The sequence below is a fragment of the Rhea pennata genome, chromosome 1 (genome assembly GCF_028389875.1).
Source record: "Rhea pennata isolate bPtePen1 chromosome 1, bPtePen1.pri, whole genome shotgun sequence".
NCBI lineage: Eukaryota > Metazoa > Chordata > Aves > Rheiformes > Rheidae > Rhea > Rhea pennata.
In genome coordinates, this window is record NC_084663.1 from 116,182,326 (window position 1) to 116,196,954 (window position 14,629).

The 14,629-nt window shown below is 43.3% G+C and overlaps 1 protein-coding gene across 4 annotated transcripts in view; it reads right to left on the reverse strand.

The window, feature by feature from the left end:
* Nucleotides 1-12,962, reverse strand: part of TIAM1 (TIAM Rac1 associated GEF 1) — an 84,025-nt gene extending 71,063 nt beyond the window's left edge. For 3 of the 4 annotated variants that reach the window (XM_062573200.1, XM_062573193.1, XM_062573183.1), the window contains exon 1: nt 11,967-12,935. In XM_062573200.1, coding sequence (XP_062429184.1) covers nt 11,967-12,935 — 969 coding nt within the window. Of the gene's footprint in view, nt 1-11,966 lie in introns of all 4 variants that reach the window. The other variant, XM_062573210.1, reaches the window with a different exon arrangement.
* Nucleotides 12,963-14,629: the final 1,667 nt, after the last annotated feature.

Here is a 14,629-nt window from a genome sequence, read left to right on the forward strand (position 1 = left end):
AAAAGCTCTCAAGAATCAGACTGGATTTGCTGTGGCCATCTCACGGTGCTGTAATCTGCACATTGAAAGGCATTCAATTAAAGAGTTAAGCAGAAAGTTAAGAGAGGTTCAGTATTATGCTTCTTCAGAAATATGCCGAGGCTGAATGGATAATACTCCAAGGTAAGCAATATCTAGTAGAAGGGTTGGATTTAGCCATCACCGGGGGCACAAAATTACTTCGGCAAACTTTCAAACTAGGATGCTTGAGATTAAGTATCCCAAACGGCACCAGCACTGTCAGCAGTGCTGCTCTCCAGTGCCGAGATCGATGGAGATAGGGGTTCCTGGCTTTGGGATCCAGCCTTCAGTGCTCCTACTGATTTGGCCACCACAGGGTACTGCCCAGATGCAAACGCAACACCACGTACTCCTGTTTAAGAATTACTTGTGCTTCCTGCTCCATTTCTCAAAGAGCCCCACAGACGACAGCAATGTCTCCTCCAAGGAAGACCTATTACTGCTCTGCTGCCATTACAGGATATGCCACAAGAGCTTTCTAATGAAAAGATCTCACTCCTGGATGAAAGGACTTCCCAGGTAAAGGCTCTGAGGTCAACAGTTAGTTACAGGCACTGCCCAAGCTTCAAAATTCACCTCTCTCACTCTTGCCCAGAGTCTCTGTAGCCGCCCATTAGGATCCAGACTGGCATGTGCCAGCCACATTGCAGGAGCTGGGAGACATCTGAGCACTGTGATCTGCATATCTCTGAAGCCTGGAGTTTGGGACATTACAAGCAGACTATAACTAATCATCAGCAAATTATTCTGGAATTCAAATGGCTATCATCAAGGGGCTCCTTTTCATTTCACTGTTTTTTTTAAAAAAAATTATTTAACTCTGTGTAACAATCTGGACATTGAACTCAGTATTTTGCACCTTGCCAGAGATCCTATGTTTTATAGTTTCAGCCTGGCAAACAGCTGTGTCCAAGCAGAGGAACATATTTGCCCAGAGAGAGTATCACAGGAACCAAAAGCAAGACTGGAACTAAAATTTGTACTGCCCCTTAGGCTTCCTACTGCTGTTTACCTAACTTCAGGCATATGAGGGCTGGAGTGTAAAGCAAGAGGGAGGTGGAAATCATTAAACTGATCGCACAAAGTAGAAAACATGCAGCAAAAAAAGGCATTTCACCCAAGACCGATCATGGAAGCCATGGGAATACTAATTCCTGGAATTTTCCAAACAGAACAGGTCTTAATCCATGAAGAAGACAAATTGAATAAACAGAGGCTTTGTGGCTTTGATTTAATATTGTTACATAAAGTGCAGGGAGAAAATAGCATAAAAACTATTGGCTAAAGAGAACTAAACAGGCTCTAGTGACTGTACCACATTATCTAATTGCCCTGATAGCAAAGCAGCAACTGATAATGCAACTTTCATCAAAATCCTATACCCCTGCTGTTGTTGAAGATGATGAAGTCGTTGCATCATTTCTTACATTGACAGTGCTATCCTATTGATTGTAAATATCCAGAATTTATGAAAAGAAGTTCAGCAGACAGTAATTTATCACACAGAGAAGGAATGAAATAGGAGTGAAAGGTGGAATGCCTTGGGCCAGATGGATGCACCGCAGAGTTAAAAACTAGAGGCAGATTGAATGCTGTCGTTGTTATTAAAAGCAATGAAATGAGGCCCAGCAAGAAGGCTACATGCCAGAACAGCTAAAGCAGCCTTAATAACAGCCAAGCATAATGAAGTGGAATTATCACAGCCCCATCAAATACAATTTTACTGATAAACCAATTGTGTAAAATATTAGTAGAAGCATTTGCAACCCACTTAAATATATGTTTTAGATCTCACATAAACACGGGGCTTCATGCAAAGCAAGCTATTGGGAAAGAAGAGTATAACACAAGCTATACAAGGCTAACATACCGGTGCTCTACCTTCTGCACTCTCGTGAGGTAACTACCTTTGGATGCCCACTATGGTCACATTTGTTTAAAATGCTTGCTAGATTTAGACAATATACAAAAGCCCTTATACTAGAGAAAAAGAGTAACCTTCAGCTGGTGAGGATCAGATGAAAAGTTTTGGGGGCAGGTTCCAAGAGTGCTTGTCAGCTTTTTGAACACAGTCGGTACTGGCCTCTGTTAGCAAGAGGCCACTGGATGGGATAAATCTTCCCCAAACACTCTGGCTCATGACTGGAAACATTCAGAGTGCTTACAATAGCTATGCACTTATCAAACTTTCCACCAAAAGCACTGCTAAATACACTAGTGAATCACTTTCTTCTGCTTGACTGATAGCAGTGATTCATGGGCATTTTAGGCACCTTGGACCGATTTAGCAGGAAAACTCTTACTTCTCTAATATAAACAATTCCTTACTTGGATAATACTTTTTTCTAAATTAACTATTAGATTGAAATTACTGGCTAGTAAAAGGTGCCAGAATGTTTTCTTTCTTGGAAGGAGCTCCATTCAAGAGGACACAAATTCTCAGTTCCTCTGTCCCATTTAGCAACACAGCAATTAGCTGTGAACATTCAGCAACATCCTGAAATTGCGCATAACCTGTCTGATTGCTAGTTAGGCAAGCACCACAGAATAAACTTAAAACAGAATAGCTAAACAACCTTAAAGTTAGCATGCTTTTATATGCCTGGTATCTCTATACAGGATCTCCTATATAGAAAAAGATTGTCCTTATACTATTTTTCTTTTCTATTCAGTGCTAATTGTATCATCATTCAGTGGTAAAGGTGTTCTGTTTAGGTACAATTTTCTCCAAATCAAAATGAAATCCTTTCACCAGAGTAACTTGATCATCTGTTAACCTACACTTACCTGTCTTGAAAAGAGTCAAAACTTTCCAGGAAGCTGGACCATTTATAAATTTCATCTAAACCTAATAGGGAGAAATGGTTTTAAGGTTGCAATGGAGAACACAAAAGCAGCTCAATAGCTCATTCTCTCTGGGAGGAATACAGGTTTGAAAATTGTTAAAATCATACTGAATCATGTCCACACAATTCACTATGAAGTCAGAGGGATTATAAGAATTACATGAATGAGATCTGCTAGTACCATAACGAACAACGTCAGCTGGACACTGGGAGCTGATACTGAAGAATGCTTAGAAGGTATCTACAGGCCTGTGTGTAACAGGGCAATACTATATGAGACTTAGTCGGGCTATACTGGATTGCTAGGAGGCTTTAGAGAAATAAGTTGATAGGCACAAATCAACATGAGCAATGCAGGGCAAACCAAAGGAGTTTTCTGTTTGACGGGTTTACACTTCCTAGGAGGGCTCTGAGGTCCGGCGAGGCACACTTACAAGCCAGCTATGCTTTGTATGGGGATACCAGAAAGAGACACTGAGCTGACACTTTGGGAATTCAAGGAGATCAGATACTGATATATAAAAGCAGCTTTGGTTCCTGCCCCTTGTGCAGTCACAACAGTGGTGCAACAGTCCTTCATGTGTTTGAAGGAATTAAAAACCCCACATATATACACTATTAAAGCTGCTTGGAGTGGTTTAATCAGCAAGTAGAACTTTAGCTGTGATTCTCTGAACTGCAATTTACTCAAGACAAAATAATACTAACCCAGACCTCTAGATAGTTCTTCTAGCAGTAAGCCTCATTCCTATCTTGAACAGTTTATGCCACAGTCACAGGTTTCTGGGCAATATCGTGCATTCCCTCAGAGAGTATTAAGGAATGGATTTCAGTGCATTTTGGTTTCAGAACTTCTTTGTGAATCTGCACAGTGTAAGTCTTAGTGAAGGCTGTACAGACAGAAAAATGTTGCAAATGAAACTGTCCTCCACAAAAGTGCAGTAAAATAGCAGGGACAGCTTTAACCTTCTCTTCAAGTTAGTTTGGAGCTCTTTACCAACTCATGACAATTTTGTGGCATCAGTCTGCAATCTGTTCATATTTGAAAAGTTACTCTTGCATCTCTGAAAGTTAAAGTATTAGGGAAGGGGAAGTGGGATGATGTTTTGGTTTTCCTTAATTAAAAAAAAAAAAAAAGAGAGAGAGAGAGAAATCCATGTCCATTAGAGAATACACCGTTAAAGGACAACAAACCCCTTAACAAGAAACAGCTCGAAGCTCTACCATGGGATCTGAACAAATCAGCTTTTGCCTGACTTTAGCACTAACTTTTGGGGGCTAAAGTATATAATACCATGAATGAGAATCAAACTATAATCCAGTAAAGTGTCTTTCCGTGTGGTCCCAGCACACGGAACCTTAATACACAACTTGTGATACCTGTCCAGATTCGCGGTGGAAATTCGTTTTTGGTCCTCCAGCAGCGGGAGGAAGTTTCACAGTTCTTGAGCACTGCAGTATTTAATCCCTCTGTTCCCAAATGACATGCTAAGGACTCCACAAAACTTTATCCTGCTTTTATCCCAGTAGACCACCCAGACGAAGAAAGGTTCTACAGGGACTGAGCTAACCATAAACTAATGCAAACAGCCTGACCACGCTCAAGTTAAATAAATGGCAACATGCTTGACCAAAATCCTCAAAGTAAAATACAGGATTAGGTTACTTATTGTTCACTCAGTGCCAAGAAGAGGCAATTCTTCCTAAGAAATGTAACCAAGTGGGTAGAAGAGGGAAAGAGGAAAAGAATGCCTGGAACAGCACCTTGAAATCAAAATATGTCTTTTGGGAGGTTTCACCTGAGCAGTCATGTAACTTAAGGGAGCGGGGAAACGTCTGCCATTTGGGATGATGACTAGTCACAGGATCGCTGGCTGAAGCACTCTCAAAAGAAACGTTTCAGCAGAATGCTTCATTGGAAAGGATCACTACTGCAAATTGCATCCATCTAAGTAAGCACAGTCCATCAGTCAGTCAGCTGGAGCAACCTGTCTGTGATTTTTAAATGGAAAGTACTTCTAAAAACACACAGCATATATAGGTTTACAGAGAATACAATTACTGCCAGTGGTACAAGCACTTCAAATGTATAAATGTCAAAGTCCTGCTGTTTAAAAAACCTGACTGAATGGAGCTATATCAGATCTCAGGACTGCCGGTTTCTTTCCACTGGCTGCAGACCAAAAGCAAAGGCAGAAAAACAATTAAGATCTTCAAAAGAGGATCAAAATATTTGCCAACCAGAGACTAAAACATTCATTTTCACATGCCCCTTTCCTTGACAACACCGAGGCAGAGGTGTGCTCTTTGAAGGGAGTGACTGCTGTTTGCTTTAAAATATCCTGACTTGATCTAATCTCATCCATCTGGGAATGGGAGCATGGTGACACAGCAGCCAAGGCCTCTTGCCCTCTATTCAAGTTTTTCTGCCAAACTCATGCTGAATCCACTTCCAGGTAGCCAGGCTATAAACAGCTCATTTGGTCTAGTCGGATGGGTCTGGTCATTCAGATGCACTGAGAACCACAACACTCCCTGTGTATCCAGGTGCCCAGCGCAAGTAACCACTGGCACCAAAGATGTGGATTCACAAGCAGTTTACACTGGTTTAAGCTTGGGCTGCCACAAACTGGTGGTTACGCCTTCCCCCCCAGCCCTCTTCCACCCCTTGGTTTGAGCTGGTGCCGGCGCTCAGCCAGCTGTTTGGCTAGTAGCTGAAAACATAGCTGTACATATCTTTTTAGTACGGTTGTTTTTCAGTGGGCTCAGCAAAGTGGTTTGGCTGATGAGTGCTCTCCCATGGGATTCAGCCCCTGAGTCAGGCTAGCTAAACCGGTCAATTTGAGGATCTTTGACTTTTTGAGGTTCAGAGAGCAGCTCAGGTTGCATCTCAGACCTTCGGAAGGACTCAGTCTGAAAGGTGCTACAGAACTGCGTGAACAGGGATATGAAACAGCTAGACGGACACTATCACAGAAAAACTGTAACATTTTATTTTTAGGCATTTATTAAGCTATGTGTCATTAACTGCAATTTAACGATAAAGAACATCAGCATGGAGGTCCCTTCCAACCTTACCGATTCTATGATTCTATGGTCTTTATTTCTCTCTTTGATTCCATCTGGACTCAAATGATTAAGATTTAGTGATCTGGGTCAGTATCATTAAGAATGGTATTTAGGTTGAAAACAGCTACGTTTCCCAGACTACAAATTGGAATACAGAAACACAGAATCACTTCCATCAGAGAAGAGATTCAATAGCTGAAGACTTGGAAAAGAGGTAATTGAGGAGGGCTATAAGAGAAGCCTGTAAGGTCACTAATGGTATGCAGAGAGTGAACAGGATACTGTGGGAAGCCAACAGTAGAAAATGAAAATTCAGAGAAGAGAATTCATGGGGGACAGGTTGATCTGACAGTGTTGGATACATTCCTCACTCAGGAAGCTGCAAATCACTGGGATTAGGGAGTTTGCCCTGAAGGGAAGATCACCCCAAACTCCCCCAGTTTCTTTCTTTGTCTGAGCACTCAATAACCGGGGAACAAGGTACTGGGCTGGATGGATCTTTCATTTGACCTAGTGCGGTCCTGTTTATGCTCCCAGGCTATAGCCTCTATGAATGAGCACCATTTGTGAAGAATTTTTACATAGCTTCTATAGAAAAGTATCAGCTCTCTAGAGGGTAGCTATCCTACAAAATGTAATGAAACACAAACCTGACACAAAATTCTGTAAGGTGGTTAAGAAAAAAGGTAAAAGCCCCCCCCCCCCCCCACTGTCTACTTAAAGGATATTCTAAATTAGTTTTAGACTGGTTTCTGTGTACAACCTGATCTAATTCCCATGGAAACCTTGATTTCATCCCTATCTTATTCTGCAAAACTTTTTATAAAGGATTTTTTTTAATGAATCCCATATTCCTTCAGGCTCTCTGCACAGCCCTAAAAATAGAAAAAAACTGAAAATCTGACTACAGGGGATTTAATGCGCCAAGGACGTAGTCTGAGGCTGGCACTGAAACACTTGCTGTTTCCAAATGAGTTAGACAGGAAATTTGTTCACTCTCCCCCTGTTCAGTTTCACAACAAACACTGGACTGAAGACGCTGTGAAGGAACTTGCTTTCCCTGCAGAGTCAAAGCACATCTTACTGCTGTTCCGTCTTAAAAGTTACGTAAAATCCTTGGCCTGCACCGCTGCAACACTAATGCTATAGCTGAAACTCCTGAGAATAATCCAGAACACACTGCAAACAGGCCTGCAAATCTCACAAGTGGGCTAGCCACTACAAGAGGACAGAGGCACCCCATCTTGTGTAGGACAGGTCCACCAAGTGGAACTGCCTTTGGACATTGTTTCTCTTTGGATTTTAATGCACACTGGAATCATGACCTGAATACATAATCTAAATACAGCTTTCAAAACACAATCACTCCTCACAGCAAAGACAGTCCGTCCATTGCTTCACACCTACCAGGCACCACCACTAATTCTCTCCCTACAAGCCAAACAGCAGTGCTGGAAACCTGCAGGCATCCCAGACGTCAGTGGCCACTTGCTATCAGCTGCCATTGCCATCACCACCTTGACCAGGATGAAAATCAGCCAGGCAGGAGCAGGGCTCGCAGAGCTGGAGACCAGCAGCGGTTAGGGTTGCCTCACACTGATGCGCTGCAGACACCAACAGACATGTTGCTGGCCCAGCAGCATGGGGAGCACAGTATGCTGTGTGGCCAGAACATCTTCTGTATGTGCAGGATATGTCCCCTTGACCGCTCTCGTACTAAAGCTGGTAATGTCAGAAGGGGGTCGTACCCTATGCAAGGTTTCTATCCTCTCAGTTTGAGGGTCTAGAGAAAAGAGCAGTCAAAAATCACCCACAGAGGGAGAACATGGAACAAGCAGGTGGCAAGACAGGTGTGGAAATGGCACAAAACTGTATCTCAAGGTTTCCCTTCCTTAATTCCCCTCCAGAGACTTTAATTAGGGCTCTTGACAGCAGAGGAAGACAAGGTTAAGCCTCTCTCTGAACAGACACCAGAAAATGGAGGCAGATCTTGGAGGCAGATGTTTAGCTGCAAGCTGGACGTAACAGAGCCATTTCAAAAAATCTTGATCTCAATAAGCAAACTGCAGGATCCTGGGGATCTCACAACTCACAGTCAGAACAAGCTGTAGCCAACAGGAACTAGCCTCCCTTTAAGCAAAAATGGGTGAAAATGTCAGCCAATTAAGCTTTTCCACCTACATCACATCAGCTCCAAAAGCCAAACAGCATTCCAACAGAGCTCTATGGGAAGTCTGGCTTCGGCAGATCTGAACCCTTAATGTTAAAATGTTATGAAAAGCAGAATGGCTGCGTGGGTGCCCCAAAGCCACTCTGTGAATATTAATTGCTGTGCATGTTGAAGATAATTGTCTCTCCAGCGTTAAAGGCTCTCCTTCTCAATTAAGGAAAAGTGACTCCCACATTTCAATTTAAGGTTTAAATTTGGAAGAGAGGGAAATTTTAAAAATCCTCTTAAATACAATGGCCATTAAAGAAGGGTTTTATCTTTTTAAAACAGAAATCACATACTTGTAAAAAGTATGGGATGAAGCATTATTCCAGAACATGTATGGCTGTGATTCCAGCTCCACCTTTCTGTCATACATGCAAGGATGTGTTTTTCCAGCAGCAGTGGTCAGTACACCACAGAAACTTTAAGAAGTTGGTAACTTCTAAAATACTTAGCCCCTAGACAAAACATAACATGCATGTAACAGTGGCTAGATTCAGCAATCAAATACAAGGGCACCGTTCTATTGCCACGGTCTCAGTCCTACCATGTGCTCAGTGTCTTCAGCTCTTAGGAACCTCTTGGGCAACTGCACTAGTGAAGAACTACTTACAAGTGGCTATTGGGATCTTACAGCACTTTAAGCATCAGGGCAGGTGAGACTAAAAGCAACATGCAAGTGTCTCACCACTGATTTTTCAGAAGGTGAAAAAGACATTGGCAATTACAATTCCAAACCTTTGTGAGGATGGGCAACAGTGATCAAGGTACAAACCTCAATCCTTGCTTTAAGACTAAATTAGGTGACTTTGAGTAAGTTTCTCAAAGTCCCTAGCTTCTTCTACATTGTTAAATAAAAGAGGGGCAGTGAATGCTTGCTGTTCTGGGGGCAAAGAGGAAAAACTGACTGCATCCACACCACACTGCACTTTGCCTGGGTCACCTGTGTGGAGTCCCTACAACACAGCTACTATTTTGGGGGGTGGGAGCAGGGGATGGACATTCACAATTGCAGAAATAACAAGAAAGTTTTGCCTCAGGCCACTAAATTGTTTTTAGAGCATGAAACTGAGGTTGTGTACTGCAGGCTCTGGGGCAGCGCGCAAGAAGATCAGCAAGAACATGAAGCCCAATGAGAAAGTTTTGAAAGACTGAGAAGGGTAGAGGGAGCCAAAGCAGTACCACTGGCAGGGCATGCCACCCGCCATGTACCAAGCATGCCCAAGTACCAGCTGGCACAGACCAAGCAGACCCACAGAGCACAATAATGGTGCACCACAGCCACCTGCTCTGTGTCTCAGCTTCCGCCTGTAAATTAGGGTAATCATCATGTTGTACTTCACACCAGTGGGTCTGGGTGAGGGAGAACAAAGTGCTGAGATACTACAGGACTGGGGACCGCACAGATAGCCCTGGTACAAAGATAAATTCGTAGCTTCCTTCCCCTTCACCCCATCCAAGTCGCCTAATCAGCTTCATCAAGAAACTAATCCTTTTATTCTGTGTGCAAATTTGTACATCCCTTTCACTCTATTTATTAAACACATAATGAGAGTCATTTCCCTAAACTTCTTAAAGGTAGGTCTGGCTAACATGGAAATCATTGCTGACAAAGTACCTTATATTTACTACTTGCCATTAGGATTAAAGACTTGGAAGTCTTTGACCTTTCCAAAGCTTTAATTTTGTTGATTTTATTCATGGCAATAATAATCACTGCTGAGACTCCTTACAGCCACTGTCTCCAAGCGCAAGAGATGCATTTAGTGAAACCAGCCCACGAAGCAATTTCACAGGATAGAGCTGAGGCCTCACAAAGTGGAAAACAAATTCATGATTTTCACTAAGTGCCTCAGAAGAACCTTCTTAATAGCAGTAAGCATCAAGAAGAAAAAAAAAATGTTTCACTGTTCACCAACAACACTGCTCTCTTTTTCTTAAATACACTTGAAAGAGGGCTAGGAGACAGCAGTAGCACTTAACAATCTTTAATGAAAGCTGCTATGTTTAGGACTTCCAAGTAATATCCTTTTTTTTCATTCTTCTCTTGTTTTTTATTCTATGCTGTCTTAATGGAGCACCAAAGAGTTTCTATGCCAGCGCTGTAAAAATACCTCCAAAAATACATAGCTGATTTTGAAGTACAAAGCTGCAGTTGTGGGACATTACAGCATCTGTTTCAGGACGTCATTTTTATATTTAGAAGCAGTATATATCTCCATAGATCAAGCACAGCCAGGAAGTCACTCAGCAACCCCTTTCCATCCGCGCTCACAAGTTAGTGCCAGCCAATACCCACCCCGTCAGCTGCTGGGGGGGCTCCTCTCGCCCTCCGCGCCAGCGCAGCCCAGCACCTCTACTGTGGCACACTGCAACCTGCCTGACTCACGCTGTCAAGCCTAATATCTCCACTGCTGATGCGTTGCCAGAAGCTCAGCCTGGCAGCGGGACGCAAGCCTGCCAGCCTCCGACCTTGATGCAACGTGCTGCTTTATTTTTTCCCCCTTGGGTCACGTGGCATGGTGTGTACACTGCATGACACATGTACTAAAACATGCGATAAAAATCAGGGGAGCCACTGAGCCATGCAATTTAGTGCACAGCTCTGACCTGTGCGGTCAGACTGTTCTGTCTGTGTCCCCTGGCCATATTTCTGAGCAGATGCCCACAGCTAGAAAGTAGTTAACGTGAAAGATGTCACAGACAGTCTCTTCCATTAGGCAGCTGGAGCACTGATCTGAGAGGGTCCAGCAGGCAAGCCAAATGAACTAAAAATGAGTAAAATATGCCTGCATGTATACATCATATGTGACTTGTACAGGTGGATGGGGTTTGTAACCCATTCTGTTTTTTCCCCTATAAGGGCAGGCTGCCACATACGAGCAGAAATGCTGTTTGCAGCACAAGACAGTGCAGTGTAGCTCAATCAGACGTAGCACAGCCAGAAAAAAAGGGCAAAACCATAACAAAGACAGTTGCAGCCACCAAAACAATGGTCACAAGGATAGTGTTCAGAAGGTAGGAGGGGCACGGGACAGAAAAGCTCATCGTGGCTGTGTGTTGTCTGTTAATGGATGAAGGTACTCCTCTGTCCTCCATGGCTAGCAGAAGCAGCACCTTCTCCAGACATTTCAGTTTACAGTGGATGAGCAAAAGTAGCCCGAGAGCTTGCAGGGCTGCCAATCTCTTCCAAGGGGACAGCACTGTTTCCGAGTGTTGTCTTGGACAGATGTGAATGTCAGGTATTTGAAATTTCAGTGAAATTTTAGTCCAGTGAGGATTTCTGATGGAGGGCAGAGGAAACGCTCACAGGGCTCTCCTTTGCTTCCAGCCATAACAGCTGAAGGGTGGGTATGCATGCGCATGCAGTGGGATGAAAAAGGGGCAGGGAGGGCAGAGAAGGGAGAACTGATGCATGCGAGCTCCCCGAGTGATCAGTTTTGGCAGCTACCCTGAAAAGAAAGGCACTGTCAGCACTGCAAAACATACAGAAAAATCTTTAGTTGGCAAACTGCAGATTTGTCTTTTCCAGAGAATGGAAGACTGGAAAAGGCCCCAACGAAGTTATGGATAAGGAATGGAACATTAATAGGAGCAAGACAGTTCCTGTGGCTACTTCACTCGGCTCTCTCCTGATTACAGTTCCCTTTGTTCCCCCTTCTTGGAAAGGGGGTGTTGAATGAAATCAGAGCCTGGAAGAACCCAGAATATCTCCATCTACAAAAGAAGCTTAGCAAATGTCATGCACTTCCATTTTACATAGAATAAAATTGCCTTACCTGAGTAGTTTTCGCCCTTCTGCCTTGCATGCTGTTACTATGGCTAATTTGCGGGTTGGTGGCCCCTTCTGAAAGGCAGTGAGATTTCCTACAGGGAAGCGTATTATAATTACTGTAGGAAGGTGCGTCCTCAGCAGTAACTGATGCCATCTTATGGCTCCCAAGATCTGGGATATCGGACATTAAATTCCGACAGTACCCGCTAAAGGCATTTCGTGGGCCTCCGTTTATCGTAGCACTTGGGGTTTGGGGGGAATACAAGTCAGTCATAGAATTGGCGCGCTGGCAGGTGACCAGCTGCTGGGGGCTGCTGCTTGCCTCTGTCCCGCGGGCCGCCTCGCCATCCTTCTCTTCTGCCAAGCCTAGGATTTCCTCGTTGCTCGTCAAATGCTCCTGGCTGAGGTCAGAAAGTGAAAACTCCAAACTGTCCTCGCGCCAGATGTCTGCGGATTTGGAGCGCTTTTTCTTGAAGCTGGCGGTCTCCATGAAGTTCGTCCCATTTGTAGTATACCGATGTGGCCTGCCGTTGCCCTCAGCCAGAAACGTAGGCTCGTCACCATAAAGCCTGCTCTCCTCCGAGTCCGGCATGCTCTGGACGGAGGCCGCCGTGAGAACAGTGCTGCTGTCCACGCTGGGAGTAACAGAGGAATCGGTGTGGTAAGAGACAGGCCGCAGGCCCATATCCATCCGGTCCACCCAAATGGGGCTCCCAAAGTCCTCTAGATTGGCTTCCTGCGCAAACGGCTCCAGACCATTTTCTGCCAGCGACTGGGGAATGCTGGGGGTGCTGCTAGAGCGGGTGCTCACTTCCGAATTCCTGTGGATAATTTTTCCTGAAGAAGCGTGCCTCGTCCGGCGAGAACTTTTATTCGAGAGGCGAAGCGAGCGTGAAGTATGCTTTCGGCCCAGGCTGGCGTGTTTGTCCCCGTAGAAAGCGTGCTCTACGTTTTGGCTTTCTGCGTTTCCCATGGTTTCACAGTCTGCAAGGGGAAAGAGCAGGAACCATTAAAGTCGGCGTGCCCAGAAGAAGTAACACAAACACTACGCGCACCCAGTCCCCCCCATGCAAATCCAGCACTACTTTATCCCCTGAGCCACTTTCCACTTGCACACAGAAATGAATGCTACAGCTCCTCCTGCGTCTAGCAGGACTTACTCTAACAGCACAAACTAATTCAACAGCATTAATTAAGGGAGCCACCAGCCGTGTCGTAAACTTATAAATATAATGCAGTTAAATCTGTACATAGGAAAAAATCAAAGACCATCGCCATGCTGGTGTAAATGAGGAGTGAACCTTAAATACTGCTCTGAATTGGAGTCAATTTATCACAAAAGTACACTGGTAATCTCAGTTTTTGCATGCATTTATTTGACTATTAACATTAGTTAATCCTCTGCAATCCTAGCCAACAGTATAAAATTAAAAAATCAACGGCTATTGTTCATTTGCATGTAATGAGATGCCAAAAGGTAGAAGGATAAATGCCTGATCTTTGATTTTACTTTTTTCGCCAGAAGCTCCAATTCAAAGCACCAAATAGCAAAGTACAAATTCAACTATTCGGCAGCAAGCTAATGATAGGTTTGATTTCTGGAACAAAAAATAGTGCAACATTAATCAGGTACAGAGAGCCTCACACAAGAAAGCCATATTATGAAAAATAAATTAGCATGAGTGACTCAGACGATATAAAAATAACCCTTCCTTCCTACTCACTCTGAAGCAGAGAGCTAGATCTAAATGCTTTGATCTAGCAAAGAGAAAACTGAGCTGGAACTGAGAGACCCAAGCTCTGTCTCTAACGTCCTGTGTTAAGCTGTGCAAGCCCCTTCATAAAACAGTTTCTCTGTCTAGAAAATGGGAGCAATGATCTGGATCAGCTTTGCAAAATACTTTGCAAACTGTGATCTCACTTGACAAGAGTTAGAAACGTTTTATTTGTAATATTGGCTCTTTTTGGCCAAAGAGCAGAAGAGCAAGAAAAGTAAATGTTAAAGTATGTTGCTAATCAAAATGAAATAGGAGAGATCCTGAAATACACATAAGAATTATATCTGATGAATAAATCCATAAATCTTTAAATTCCAAGACAAATCTTTCTAGTTTTGATGTTATTCTAGTAATCTTGATTTAAAAAAATGCTGCTTTGACAGTAAAATCATCTATTTTTTTTTCCTTGGGACAATCTCTTTTCAGGGCAATTTCTTCTCGTTTAGAAAGATATGCCAAAGGGTACTGAGCCAGATGCTCACACAATGAGTATGTTCATGTATTCTTCCTCACCATCCAAACGCACACTATCACTACTGTACAGACTAAATTAATCCCACATAAATTACACAAAAAGTGATGAATCAGTTCTGTTAAACGTAAGCACAGCAATTCTGCTTTAGGCTGTTCTGGCCCATATGGTAGAGTTGAACTTCTACAGTAATATTTCTGAAAACAGTCAGAGGACTATATTTCTCAGTTCTTCTATCCAGCTAAGTAGGTCATGTTTGAGGCTAAAAATCTGTTCAGCACTAGAGCAACAAGCACCTCCAGAAATATCTATACATTTTCTGTATCTAAAATAAATATAATCCCATGTCAAGTAAACTATACCAGGAAATACCCTATGTCTACCGAAATTAAGGGCTGAACTCCCATTGACTGTCAT